This window comes from Pseudopodoces humilis, chromosome 5 (genome assembly GCF_049639895.1).
Source record: "Pseudopodoces humilis isolate 2021_Gansu_Grassland_sample_001 chromosome 5, ASM4963989v1, whole genome shotgun sequence".
Taxonomy (NCBI): Eukaryota; Metazoa; Chordata; class Aves; order Passeriformes; family Paridae; genus Pseudopodoces; species Pseudopodoces humilis.
This window is the reverse complement of record NC_142204.1, coordinates 8820860-8832971: the sequence shown is the minus strand read 5'-3', so window position 1 is coordinate 8832971 and position 12112 is coordinate 8820860. Positions and strand designations below refer to the sequence as shown.

The window sequence follows — 12112 nt, the reverse complement described above, 5'->3', positions numbered from 1 at the left end:
CTGTAGGTACTCACAATTTGCTATCTATTATTACTTGCACTTGAAAGATTGATGAATATTACATTATACACACTACAGCCAAAGTACTTCAGTTCTCAAAGATATTTAGCACCTAAGGCTTTTCTGTGCTAATGCAAGGTAGTTCAAAGCAAATGTTTGAATTCAAGAGCCAGATAAGGTCTTGTAGAGACATACACTGCAGCTCTCTTAAAAAACCTTGGCCATGCTGGGTTCTGACCCTCTAGAACTAGAGTGAGCTTGCACTCAAGGCTGGGGCCCCAGCACACCTGCAGTGTGAACTTGCTACACTCGTTCTCTTTTCTGTGAGCAAAAAGGTACCTTGAGTCCTAATCCTGAACAGGAGCATTGACAGCCATGCCCTCTCCCCAAAGCCTCAGGTGGGTGAATGGTTCCCACCACACCATTTCTCACAATCAGCAAGTTAAAGACTGCTTAGCACATGGCAAATGCATCCTGGATCCACCATTATTGCTTTCCCTTTGTTCACTCCAGAGAACTTTCTACAGACAGGTGTTGCAACTGCTCTCCCTCCAAGATCTTTTACCACTGCAGCAGCCCTGCAGACAAGCTCCCTTAGGGCAGGAAAAAGGCTTGTACCTTTTCAACCATTCAAGCATGGTCACTTGCCAATGCTCTAACCACCAACACTACAGAGATAATGAAAAACTTCCTTCCCTTTTGACTCTAAGCACTAACACCCTAATAATCTGCCTTCATACCATCCCCAAAGACTCATACTGTTTTCATGGCTCCTGGAGTTCACCACACAATTACACATCACCCTGCAAAGGCAGCAACAGTAAGCAATTTAATCAAATCCTGCATCTTCGTCAGTTTTTTCCTCACCAAAATTTAGAAGTACCTGCTGAAACCTTAAGCAACCCAGCTGGGGAAAAGAAGACCAGAGAAATCCTTTGCCCGAATCCAGCATTTCAGTATCTCCCTGGTTTGCAGTCCTGTTTGCCTGCTCAGTTGCCATGCTGATGTGACAGAAAGAAGACAAAGCAGAAATGATAGCTGATGTTGAACATGGCAACAGACCAAACCAACATGTTTTGTTGCTTTGTATTCCTCTGGAGTTTATAAAGGGATGTGATCTATTAGCATTCAGCAGTGAAGATTTGGGCTTTTTTCAGGGAGTCATATGCAATCAAGACTCAGAACAACATGAATCATATATCTTTTCACAGAAACATTAATAAAGGCATGTATTAGTTTGAGATGTGACCAAGTTTCCATTTCAGTTCTCTCAGACTTCAGAAAATAAAAGAACTCTTTTCTCAAGCACATGGTGTGACTCTTGAGCTGTCCTACACAGGGCCAGAATTGGACTCAATGATCCTGATGGCTCACTTCCAACTCAGCCTATTCTGTGATTCCACAATTTCCTTTTAATGCTCTACTTAGATCATAACCTCATTCTTGCTTCCCATCAGTGTTCAGCCACGAAGTTATTTGACCTGAAATTGGAAATAGCTGCAGTTACTTGACCTGATATAGAAAATTCCTCAGACTTCTGGATTTCTTTATTAGAAGCACACAGCAGCTCTCTCCAAAATCCTTGCCAGAATGCACAGCAGAGAGGCCCTCCTCAGGAAGGAGATGCACACATATAGCTACTAGCCCTCACAGCCCTGAGGAGCTGAGCCCCTCAGACAGAAGACTTGGATAAAGTTGGCCTCATGACATATACAAGTTTGAATCAATTTAGCAGATTAAAGCAACACTATCTCAGACACTGGTCAGCACCACTGACCAGCAATGCAGATCACACTGACCAAGACAGCATCTCCCAAAAGCTCTGAGTCCATTTACCAATAAACAAGCAGCTCCATCAACCGGTACTTGAAATCCATTTTAAGCTGACTCTTCATTCCACTGGCAGCTGAATGTATAGGTATGAAGAACTTCATGGAACATGGAACTACATAAATCTACAGAATTTATACAGAACTATAAAAATGATTAGTAAGAAATAAAACCTAAGTGCTGTGTTACAGTAGAAAGGGGAATAATCTATTCCCACTTGCAAATATTTTTACAAAATCAGAAAGCAAATGAAGCCAGTCACAAGTCTCCTAATAAAGATGAAGTTTTCTGATCTTTTAATTCAAAGCATACTACTCACAGTAGCAGTACAAAACCCAGCTAGAGAGCATGCTTGTTATTCCTCCATTTCATGACATATATATGCCAAACACAATTATTTTACTTTCACTGGCAGACAAAAAGCATCCAATAATGATCCAAAAATGTAAGATACTATTTAGTGATCAAACATGATCTAAGTCTTAAGCCAATGTATCAACAGAAATTAATCCTAAAACTCTTACCGTACAAAGTGCTTCATGTCCTAAGAATGTCATATTCAGTACAAATGCAAAAAGAATACTGTCTTTGCTGCAACATCTGTTTTAAAAAAGCATGAGCTAGGACTAAATATCAAGTTTTCATGAAGTGTTATGCAGGCACCCAGATGGGTAAGCGCTAAAGTTCAGAGCATCAGTCACGCACATGCCACCTTGCCACTCCGCAGGTGACAACCCTGCTCTTCCCCAAGGAAGGACTTACAGCCTCACACAAGAATTATGCCCACCACTGTGCCCTACGCATTCTCTCAGTTCACACTAATGCTTTTCTAAACCTGTCTCTGTTAGAACTTGGGCTTAGGGATGGTTATCCTCCCAGCCCACTGTAACAATGAAATAAAACTTTTCTAGCTGGTTTAGAGGCTCTAATCTCCTCTTCGCTCTGTCCTTGCAAATATGAGCAGATGCATCATCAGAGCAATGCTGAGCAGGAGCTTCTTAAAACATTTAATGATTTGAAATTGCTCATATCAAACTAGAACCAAAGCTGTTAAGGTTTTATATTTCCAAGCAAGCAGTAATGAGAATGCTTTATGTTTGGACATGATCCTGGGTGGAAGACTTTTTCAGCACATTGAGAACCTCCATACTCTGAAAAAGCTCTGAAGGATGAAAACATAAGTGATAGATTGACATTTAAGAAACAAACACCTAAGGAAGTTAAAGCTGCTAGAGGCTGATGGGAGTTTTTCTCCTGGCCAATAATTGGCCATTTCTGAGAATTGACAGTAGTTTTGACCATTGAAAAGTGAGATCAATCTGTGAACACCACCTTAAGACCTAAGCCCGGGAATTTCTTTGTCTCTTTGTTTGCTGGCAGTGAAAGATAAGAGAGTTCTAGCTGGCTCCCATCCCCTCCCAGGCCATGTGGCCTGGGCAGGGGCTAGGCGGGGGCCAGGCTGGGCCTGCCCTGGCTCCCGGGCAGGAGATGGAGCCTGCGGGATTTCTCCCGGGCCCAGGCCAGGGCTGGGCTCTGCTACAGCTTCCCTGGAAGCTTCCGGAGTGGCTGAAGTTCTTCGCAGGGGGGTCCCCGGCTCTGAGCGCAGCTGAGCTGAAACCTGGCACTGTGAACACCTGCGGCTTGAGCAAGATTTTAATCCTTTTACTACCCAAATGAGACTTGCAGATTTAATCTTTTTTCCAGGAAGAAGGCAAGAGAGAGTGATCCACAGGTAAAGAGACAACATAAACTATCAAAGACAATGCAGAATGGAATTAAGCTTAAGATAGGGAGAGAAATAAGGAGATGCTTTAACAAGCTGAAATATTCTTTTGTTAAAGCTATGGAGATGGACAATAATGTTCTGAAAAAACTCCTTTAATTCATGATAGAGTATTTTGGGAGGAATGGAGTATTTCAAAGTGTGGATTTAAGCAAATGGTGAAGTAGTTGTAATCTTATAAGATGCTGGAACAGAAAAAGGAGAAGTGATAGTTGTTGAAAATTTGTGGCCCTTAAGAAGCAAAAAGAAAACTTCTGTTTCCAGAGAGGCTCACAGATGAAGAGAGCTTTTGCCTTTGAATAACTCATCCTTAAAATGACACCCCATCTTGACTCATGACCCAGGAACACAGCTCAGAGTGGTGTGAAATGGGAAGAAAGGACTGATGACAGAGTTTTCTGGGCAGCTGGCATCAGAAAAATAGAAAACCACGAGAAAATGGTTTTCTTGTGAAAAACTCCATAGACTGGTAGAAGAGAACTTATTTTTCTCTACAAAGACTGATGAAAAGACTATAGCAAAGTTGAGACTGTTTTAACCTGTAGGGAATATTTTATATATTAGTAAAGGCCTGTCTGCACAAACCAGCCTTTGGAATAAGTCGTGATATTAAAGGCTAAAGTCCTTGAAACTTTCTTGCAGAAGAGAGAGTAAAGCAAAACAATATCCTTCTGTACAGGAGAAAAAAATGTAAACCTGTATTAGCCAATAGTAACTTGCTTAGCCCACGGACCCTGTAGAACCCTACAAAAGGTGTGCTAAAGATAGAAATAAACGGCGTTCACTTTTACTTCTGTGAAGGGTCGTGAATAGCTGGTGGTCTCTCAATATTAACCACCATTTTTTTTTGACTCTGTGTTGTCATGTGAACAAGGAGAATGGTTGGGTAGTGGAGAAAAGAGTTTCTGGAAGTTTTATTCTGATTTCTTACTCTTGTAGTTTTGTTAATAAATTTTCTTTATTACTTTTAAGTTTTAATCCTGTTTTGCTCTTCTTCTAATCCATATCTCACAGCAATAAATTAGTAAGTTTTTCTAGTGATTTTTTAGCAAATGCTTTAAAACCATGACAACATAGCAGCCCATCTCCTTAATAACTGAGGTAATCTCCACAGTAGCTCTGTCCCTGCTGTAGCATTCTGGGCATTTACCCAGAGCTGACTCCAAGACTGCCTGGGAGATCTCTCTCTCCCTGACCCCAGTCAGCTCCACCAGCAAGGGTCACAGGCTACAAGACAGCTCATGGCCAAAGACCCCTCAAGCTCTATATTTGAAACACAAGTGTTCACACCTGGCTTGCTCCCACACTCCCTCCAAGGGACACCTGCATCCCCACAATTATGACTCAGGACCATACAAGACTAAGTATATGATGTCTTACAGACAGGGTGCATGGAAAGTAGCCCAGCTCCATGAGTGCAGCCCTCTGCTGAGAACCGTTTGCTCTAAGCCCTTTGCTCAGCCCTACTCTAAGTAGTTGCCTTGAAAAGGAAAGCTGTGTGAACAAGACATCAACACTTGTGGTGTCCCCTATAAAAACCTCTGTAATTAATACAAAAGATTGCAGTTAGCTGTATAAAACTGTATTTTGATGTTTACTAACGAGAGTTATCAGCTTCTTACCCTAGCCCCTATTCTCTGCTTCCCAATGCATATAACAAATATATAATATGCAGTCTTGTAAACTAACCAAGAAATTTCACCTATAAAGGCTGAAACCACTATAACAGACCTTCTCCTTTTTCCTCTCTCCAGATACCTCAGAGATGCACAAGTGTTGTTTTAACAGGAATTAATTGCAAATGAACAGCTAAATCACTAAACTCTTTCCCTGCCACACTCAATAGCTCAAACCACAGCAAGAAGTGAGTCCAGTACTTGAACAACCCCTAGATTAAAAGCAGTTCTATAAAAGAAAAGGTCATGTTTTGGTTTGGGGGTTTTTTTGTTTGGGTTTTTTGGTGTTTTTGTTTGTTTGTTTGTTTGGGTTTTTTTGTGGGTTTTTGTTTTGGGTTTTTTTTGTGTGTCTGTGTGTGAATTTAAGAACACCCTTCTGAAATGAAATGTGAATTTTTTCTAGATCTGATGTTAAGATATTCTGCCTCTCCCTTTATTTCTCGTTATTTCCTTCCAATTTTGAGGAATGTGTTAACAAGAACCATTCTTCTAATGCTCTCTTAAACCAGGTAAGGCTAAATTAAAGTGCACTATGAATTAGGGAAAACTGCAGCCTGCAAGCAAAATTCTAAATTCTTTGTGTCACATAGATGAAGGTAAACACTAAACTTGGTTGCAGGCAGTTATAGATCGGTCACTACACTGCAAAAACAATTTAGATGATTGATTTTTTGCAGGGAAAGTCCTTTCACAGGCCAACCCCCTCAGCAAGGTGGAAAGCATGACTTGGTGGAATTTTTAGGAGATTTCAAAGACATGATGGCTCCAGTTTTAACCACAATGGCCATAAATATATGTATAATATAGGTAGAAATAGTGCTTGCCTCATCCTGACACAGCAACAGGCAATGGGAAGAGCCCTCCCAAGGGAAATCGCATCTCTTGAACAGAGTCACCAAACAGGGTAACCTGTGGCCTCATGAACTATAAAAACTGTACTTGGGAGTGAAGATAGTAAGAAGAGTGAATATTCCACTCTGTTGTTTTTTCCTATTCAACTCAACATAAAAAGACCAAAGATTTGACTTACTGACTAGGTAAATAGATTTATTTAGTCAATGTGTGTCTTGGGTTGCAATGCAAGATGTAACCAAAAGTATGTATTCTATTACGATCTGTTAAAACCAGGTGGGGCAGTTTTCTTTATGTCTTCCTTGACCCATCCTCCCTGCAGGGAAATATCTTCTGTTAATGGGCCACTGAGTCTCACTGCATGACTGATAAAATTACATCATCCTGTTGTGAGATGCTCCACCCAGGGGGAGGAGCCAAGCATTCCTACCTGGATATAACTGGAGACGGAACACCACAGCAGCCTTTCTCCATTGGATTCCCAGAGGAAAGATCAGACCCATCTACATCACTGGACCTTCAGAGGAAACCAACAACCTTCTACGGGATCATTGCTTCAACAGAACCACATCTGTCACTCCAGGACAACTGCAGCCACCATTTAACGAGACTGCTGCCAACACCCTGACCAACAGGGTGTCAGGTTATATTTGGACTATCAGTGGTTTTTGTTTTTGTTTTTTTTTTCTCTTGTGCTACTGCATTTTTATTTTAATTTCCCTAGTAAAGAACTGTTATTCCTATTTCCATATCTTTGCCTGAGACCTCCTTGATTTCAAGATTATAATAATATGGGGGAGGGGTGGGTGTTACATTTTTCCATTTCAAGGGAGGTTTTTGCCTTCCTTAGCAGACACCTGTCTTTTCAAACCAATTCAATGTGTCAAAAATGTTTCAGGTAAAAAAGAAAAAAAAGTCAGACTAACAGGACTCCACATGACACAATGGTAAACCAAAAATTATTTTTAAATTAAAATCTGAAAGTTGGGTAGTACAAATAGCCTAAGTCTGACAGAGAAGAACACAAAAAGAAATAAAAATCAGATAATGCACATGAACTATATATGCCTCCAGAACTCTGGATGTTGTAAACTATTGCCCCAATTACACAAAATTTCATGCAGTTCCAAGTTGTGAAATATCAGTGGTGCAGATTTCCCCCAAACTCCTCCACAGCTTTCAGAAAAGGCCTTAATAAAATAAAACAGTATACCTGTTAAAATAGTAGATCACCATAAACCTTTCATAGTCTCACAATACATTCTGTGGACTGCAAAATAATTACTGATTGGTTCTAAACTTTTTTTATTCCATAAGAAATTGTGTCAAGTATTTTTCTTCCACTTTGAATTAAGTCAGATTATCACAGGCTGTGTAATTTTGTTCTAATAAAATTCCAGTAGTGTCTCCAGCACGACCCCCAGGCTAACACATAACCAGCACTCCAGGGAGCTCACTCCAACCAAACTCAGCTGAGAAGTCTGAGCTGCAAAATGCTGCACTGAGCAGACACGGCAGCTGTCCCTGCAGGCCCTGCTTTAGGGGCACCCCGGTAGAAGCAGGAGAAAGACACGTTCCTTGTACGTCTTCTCAGGTTCAGCTCTGCTCGGGTGGCAGCTCTGCACCTTCAGGGATGCCACTGTGCTGCTTTCATGAGATTCTTTCAGTGCTGGAAAGATCCAAGCTTCAGCACACAGTACAAGGCTGCAACCCACGCTGCTGCCCTCATACCTTGTCATTTGTGCACAGTTGCTATTTATCTAACAAATTCAGGGTGCTATTGGGAGCAGGAGCCACTGTACCACACCACTGGTGGTATCCAGCCTTTGGCCCATGCCTGGAGCTTTAAGGAAACGCCAGAAGCAGCACCGAAGCGCTGCAAGCAAGAACTAAGGGGGCAACCCTTTCTTCCTGGTGGCTGCAGCAAGCAGAGCCCTTCAAGAGCAGATTTCAGAAGGCTCCCTTCACCAAGAGCCTCACCAGCTGCCTTGGGCTCCAGCTCCCGGGTGGGCCCCGTAGCCCCTTACCTTGCTGTCATCCATGTGTACCACCAGCCCCGATCCGCCTCGCCGCAGCCCCTGCACGAGGAGTAGGCGGAGCCGCCCCGGCGGACACAGGCGTTTACTGGCGTTTACAGAGCCTCACGGCCGCCGGCGGCCGCCGCCATCACCCGCCGCCATATTTGTTTACACTGAGGGACGCCGTAGCGCTGGCAGAGCGGTGCTCGCTGGGAAGTATAGTCTTGTTCGGCCCCGTCGCCATTGGCAGTCATCCCGATGGGGACGAGAAAAACTACAACTCCCAGCAGGCGCATCCGAGGAGCGGCGCGGCGATTGGTCCTTGCCTCCCCGGCCGGGCGAACTACATTTCCCAGGAGGCTGCGAGCGTTTCCCCGCCTCGCCGCAACAACTGAATTTGTTGTTTTGTTGGTGTGTGTTTGTTTGTTTGTGTTTTCTCTATCGCTTGCGCCATTCCACGGCTGCTCTGCTGCAACTCCAATGGCTCCGGAAAGATGAGCAGGGGCTGGTGGGGCCAGGGCTGCCGGCTCCGACCCTATGCACGGGCTGTCTCGAGCTAGATGACCAAAAAACCCAAACCAATAAAACAACAAATTTAAGTCTTCTGCTGTTTTTTGCCCTGCTTTTCCCTAAGTGTTCCTCAAGACAGAGACGAGTTTTCCAGGTCACCTGGGCACTACTGAGCTCGCCCAAGTCTGGAGAAGCAGTCCCTATAATCCTTAGAGAATACCCTGTTCTCTCCCTCTTCCGTGTGGACACATGGCAGAGATCTAATGTTCAGTGCTTGCTGCAAAGCCAGGCCGTCGTCCTGTGTCTGTGCCTTAAAAGACACAGGTACCCTGAAACACAATTCTCTTAAGCATTGCCCACGTTTCAAGCTGGCGGTGAAATCTGAAGCTTGGCGTGTTTCATGTTGCTGCATGTTTCTTTTTATTCATGCAACTCTGTTCGCAGGAGTTTCCCATGACTTAATCTCTTTTACATGCAATTGTTAGGGCTGAAGGCTTTGTCATGGGATTTTCCCCCTGAATCACAGACCTTCTTCCTCTTGGAGGGATATGCTTGCTAGATGGCAGAGACAAAGCACTTTCTGCAGCTTTTTTTCCCTCTATAAACTTATACTCAGTTGACAAAGACAAGGCAGTTTGCACTGCTTCCTATTTGCTTGTTCAAAAACAATGAATCAGTTCTGGCAACTCCCCCTTGAAATAATAGTAATAAAAAGTCAGGGATGATTGGTGTGTTAAACAAGAGGCATCAGCTAATAAAGTGGAAATAATAGCTTGCTATGAGCTTGCCTCCCGTGATTCCACCCCCATCTTTGCCTTCAAATTCTTCCAGAAGGTGGTGGGGCATCTCATACTGCCTATGGCACTATCCTGGGGCCATAAAGCTGGCTTTAAAAGCCAGATGGGGGTTTCCCCGGTGAAGTGGCAAAGAGCCAACATAGCTCACTTAGGCAACTCTCTGTTGCAACACGAGTGGAGGGGGAGATTAGACAGAGCCCTGGTGCTGATCCAGAAAGACCAGAATCCTTTTAACCAGCAAATTAAAGTTATAGCTGCATCATTTTTTTTCCCACTAGATTGCCCCACACTAGCCATCCTGCTTTATATCACGTAAGAAGGAGAACTCAAAGCTTCTGACCAGAACAAAGCACAAATTCCCTGCCCCAGCACTTAAGAGCTTCTGTCTGTTAGCAGGGAGCAACTCAAACTATGCATTTCAGTCTGTTTTTCCACTCTGGCTCTGCTGTCCTCCTGGATGAATTCGGACATGCAGGTTGAGTGGGAGTCTGTCAGAAAGAACAATTGTGACTGGAATTCGGTATTATTTTAATATATGTATATATATGTACATACAGAGAAAGCATAAGATGATGACATTTTAAACTTATTTTAACAGTTTAAACATTTAAACCACAGTGATGTACACCAAGGAAATCCTACATTGTGTTACATTCATTGTCACTGATTGTTTTGTGCAATAACAATTGACAGGTCCCTGATGAAATTAGTAATATTTGTTAAAAGAAAGGTTGTACTGAGATCCAGAAGGACTTTTGGGGAGATAACAAAAGTGAGTTTGGCAATCAGGCAATAGCTTAAAAAACATTGCTTATGTCAGTGTGACTAAAAAGAGATAGAACTCACAGGGTGATTTTGCACCATGTGCTTGCATTTCAACACATCCCAACAGGGTGTTTATTCTTCCTTAGTCTGTAAATGTGTTAATTCAGGCAATTCAAAATCTGTTCCTCTGAAATCCTGCCTGAAATAAGAATAAATTTTCCAATCTTTTGGTATCAAGCATTTTGCTGAAATTGCTCTACTGTACATTTGCGGAGTCTTCAGAGAGTCAGACTTTGAGATAAGTTCATTTATGGATGTGAAGGCAAAGATAAAGCAAAGATATTCTCTTGTTTGTTTTCCAAATGTACTGAGATGTTAATTGCTTTATCAGAGATGCTAACTCATTTGCCATGGGGCAAAGACTGTGCAAGAACAGCCTGTCTTTCAATCCCTTGGGTTTTGAGGGGTTTTTTTTTGTGGAACTGATAGAGAAATCGCACTTTTCTGCATTCTCTAATATGATACCTAACAAATATTTCTGGAAATAGAAGAAATTCACTCTCTTTCAATTTGTAGACTGTTCATACTGAGACAGAGAACACCTTTAACTTGTCATTTAAACCCACCAGTTAAAGTATTTATAAATGAACAGTGACCAAAAAAAAGTTTATTTACCTAATATTCTATATCTTATTGTTGTTTATATAACTAAGATAAAAGTATAACTGTTTGTTGTTGGTTTGTATATTTTTTCTTACATTAGAGAAATCAGCTATATATGCTAAAGACCTGGAAGACCTTGGTAGGCACATGAACAGCACATGTTCACAAGTACAGTGATTGATCACCGCATTGGTATGATTAAAAGAAAATTCCGTTTAAAACAAATGTTCTTTGAAAGTTAGTTTTCAAAACCTAATCAGTGTTTGAACAAAGCACAGCACATTGGAAGCCTGATCTGCAACTACTTCCTATACACTGTATAATTAAATGTTGATAAGGAGGCTACTCTCATATTTGCTAAATTCTGCTTTGTTACAAGATGAGCACCTTCTGTAATTGCAAGTGCATGAAGTCACATATACAAGGGGAGTCCATCCTGTTTAGCTATTGTAAATGTACTTCTCAAGTAAAATGGACTAGAAATAAGATAATTTTGAATAATCTGCTCTTGTCATGTGCATACACACAGGCAGAAAAGTTACTGCTTTATCTAGCCAAACTAAATTTCCCACATAAGCAAAATCTTGAGACAGCGCTCATAATGCTTTTATATTGCTGAAGAGTATCTTTAAATTAAAATATTCCCTTAAAATATTTATGCTGCAGATGGAAAGGAGCTACTTCATATTTTCTAGTTTGTGGAAGGGAGAAAAAGAAGTCAGATGATCCTATGCTTCACACATATGATTGGTAGTTCCAGATATGATCAGAGGTGAAAGCTAAAAATGGTTCCAAAAATCATTTGAGTAATATGGATTTCATACAAAATTTAAATATAAGAAACTGAGAGCCAAGGATAAAGACAAACAAATCACTGATTAAGAAGATGATGAAGAGTGGGTTAAAGTTCAGTGAGGTGTGCAAGTGAGTAAAATTTAATCTTGTTCTGAAACAACAAACAAACAGAACAGCACAATATGCCACATTCAGGAACGTGAGAGCCATGTTGTTTCTGGCACTTGAACAACAGAATTATTGCTGCTGATATGGTAATTGCAGAGGTACAGAAAAAAAGTGGGTGGATCATGTGAAATTCATTAAATACTTGAGGTGAACTTACAGCAGGTTTAGTCTTTTAATTGTGTACATTGATCTCTATACACAACTGGTTTGCTAAAAAGGCATATTGTTCATTCTCAAGAGGTTTAAAAATCCACT

General features: G+C 41.6%; 1 protein-coding gene across 6 annotated transcripts in view; it reads right to left on the bottom strand.

Annotated features, from left to right (window-relative positions):
- The window catches only part of CREBL2 (cAMP responsive element binding protein like 2), a 130132-nt gene extending 121822 nt beyond the window's left edge, over nucleotides 1-8310 (bottom strand). For all 6 annotated transcript variants that reach the window (XR_015772518.1, XM_088055499.1, XM_088055498.1 and 3 more), the window contains exon 1: nucleotides 8169-8310. Coding sequence is in view for 5 of the 6 variants with exons in the window: in XM_088055499.1 (XP_087911625.1) it covers nucleotides 8169-8183 (15 nt within the window). In the remaining variant the exon portion in view is untranslated. The remainder of the gene's footprint in view (nucleotides 1-8168) is intronic.
- Between the last annotated feature and the right edge of the window lie 3802 nt (nucleotides 8311-12112).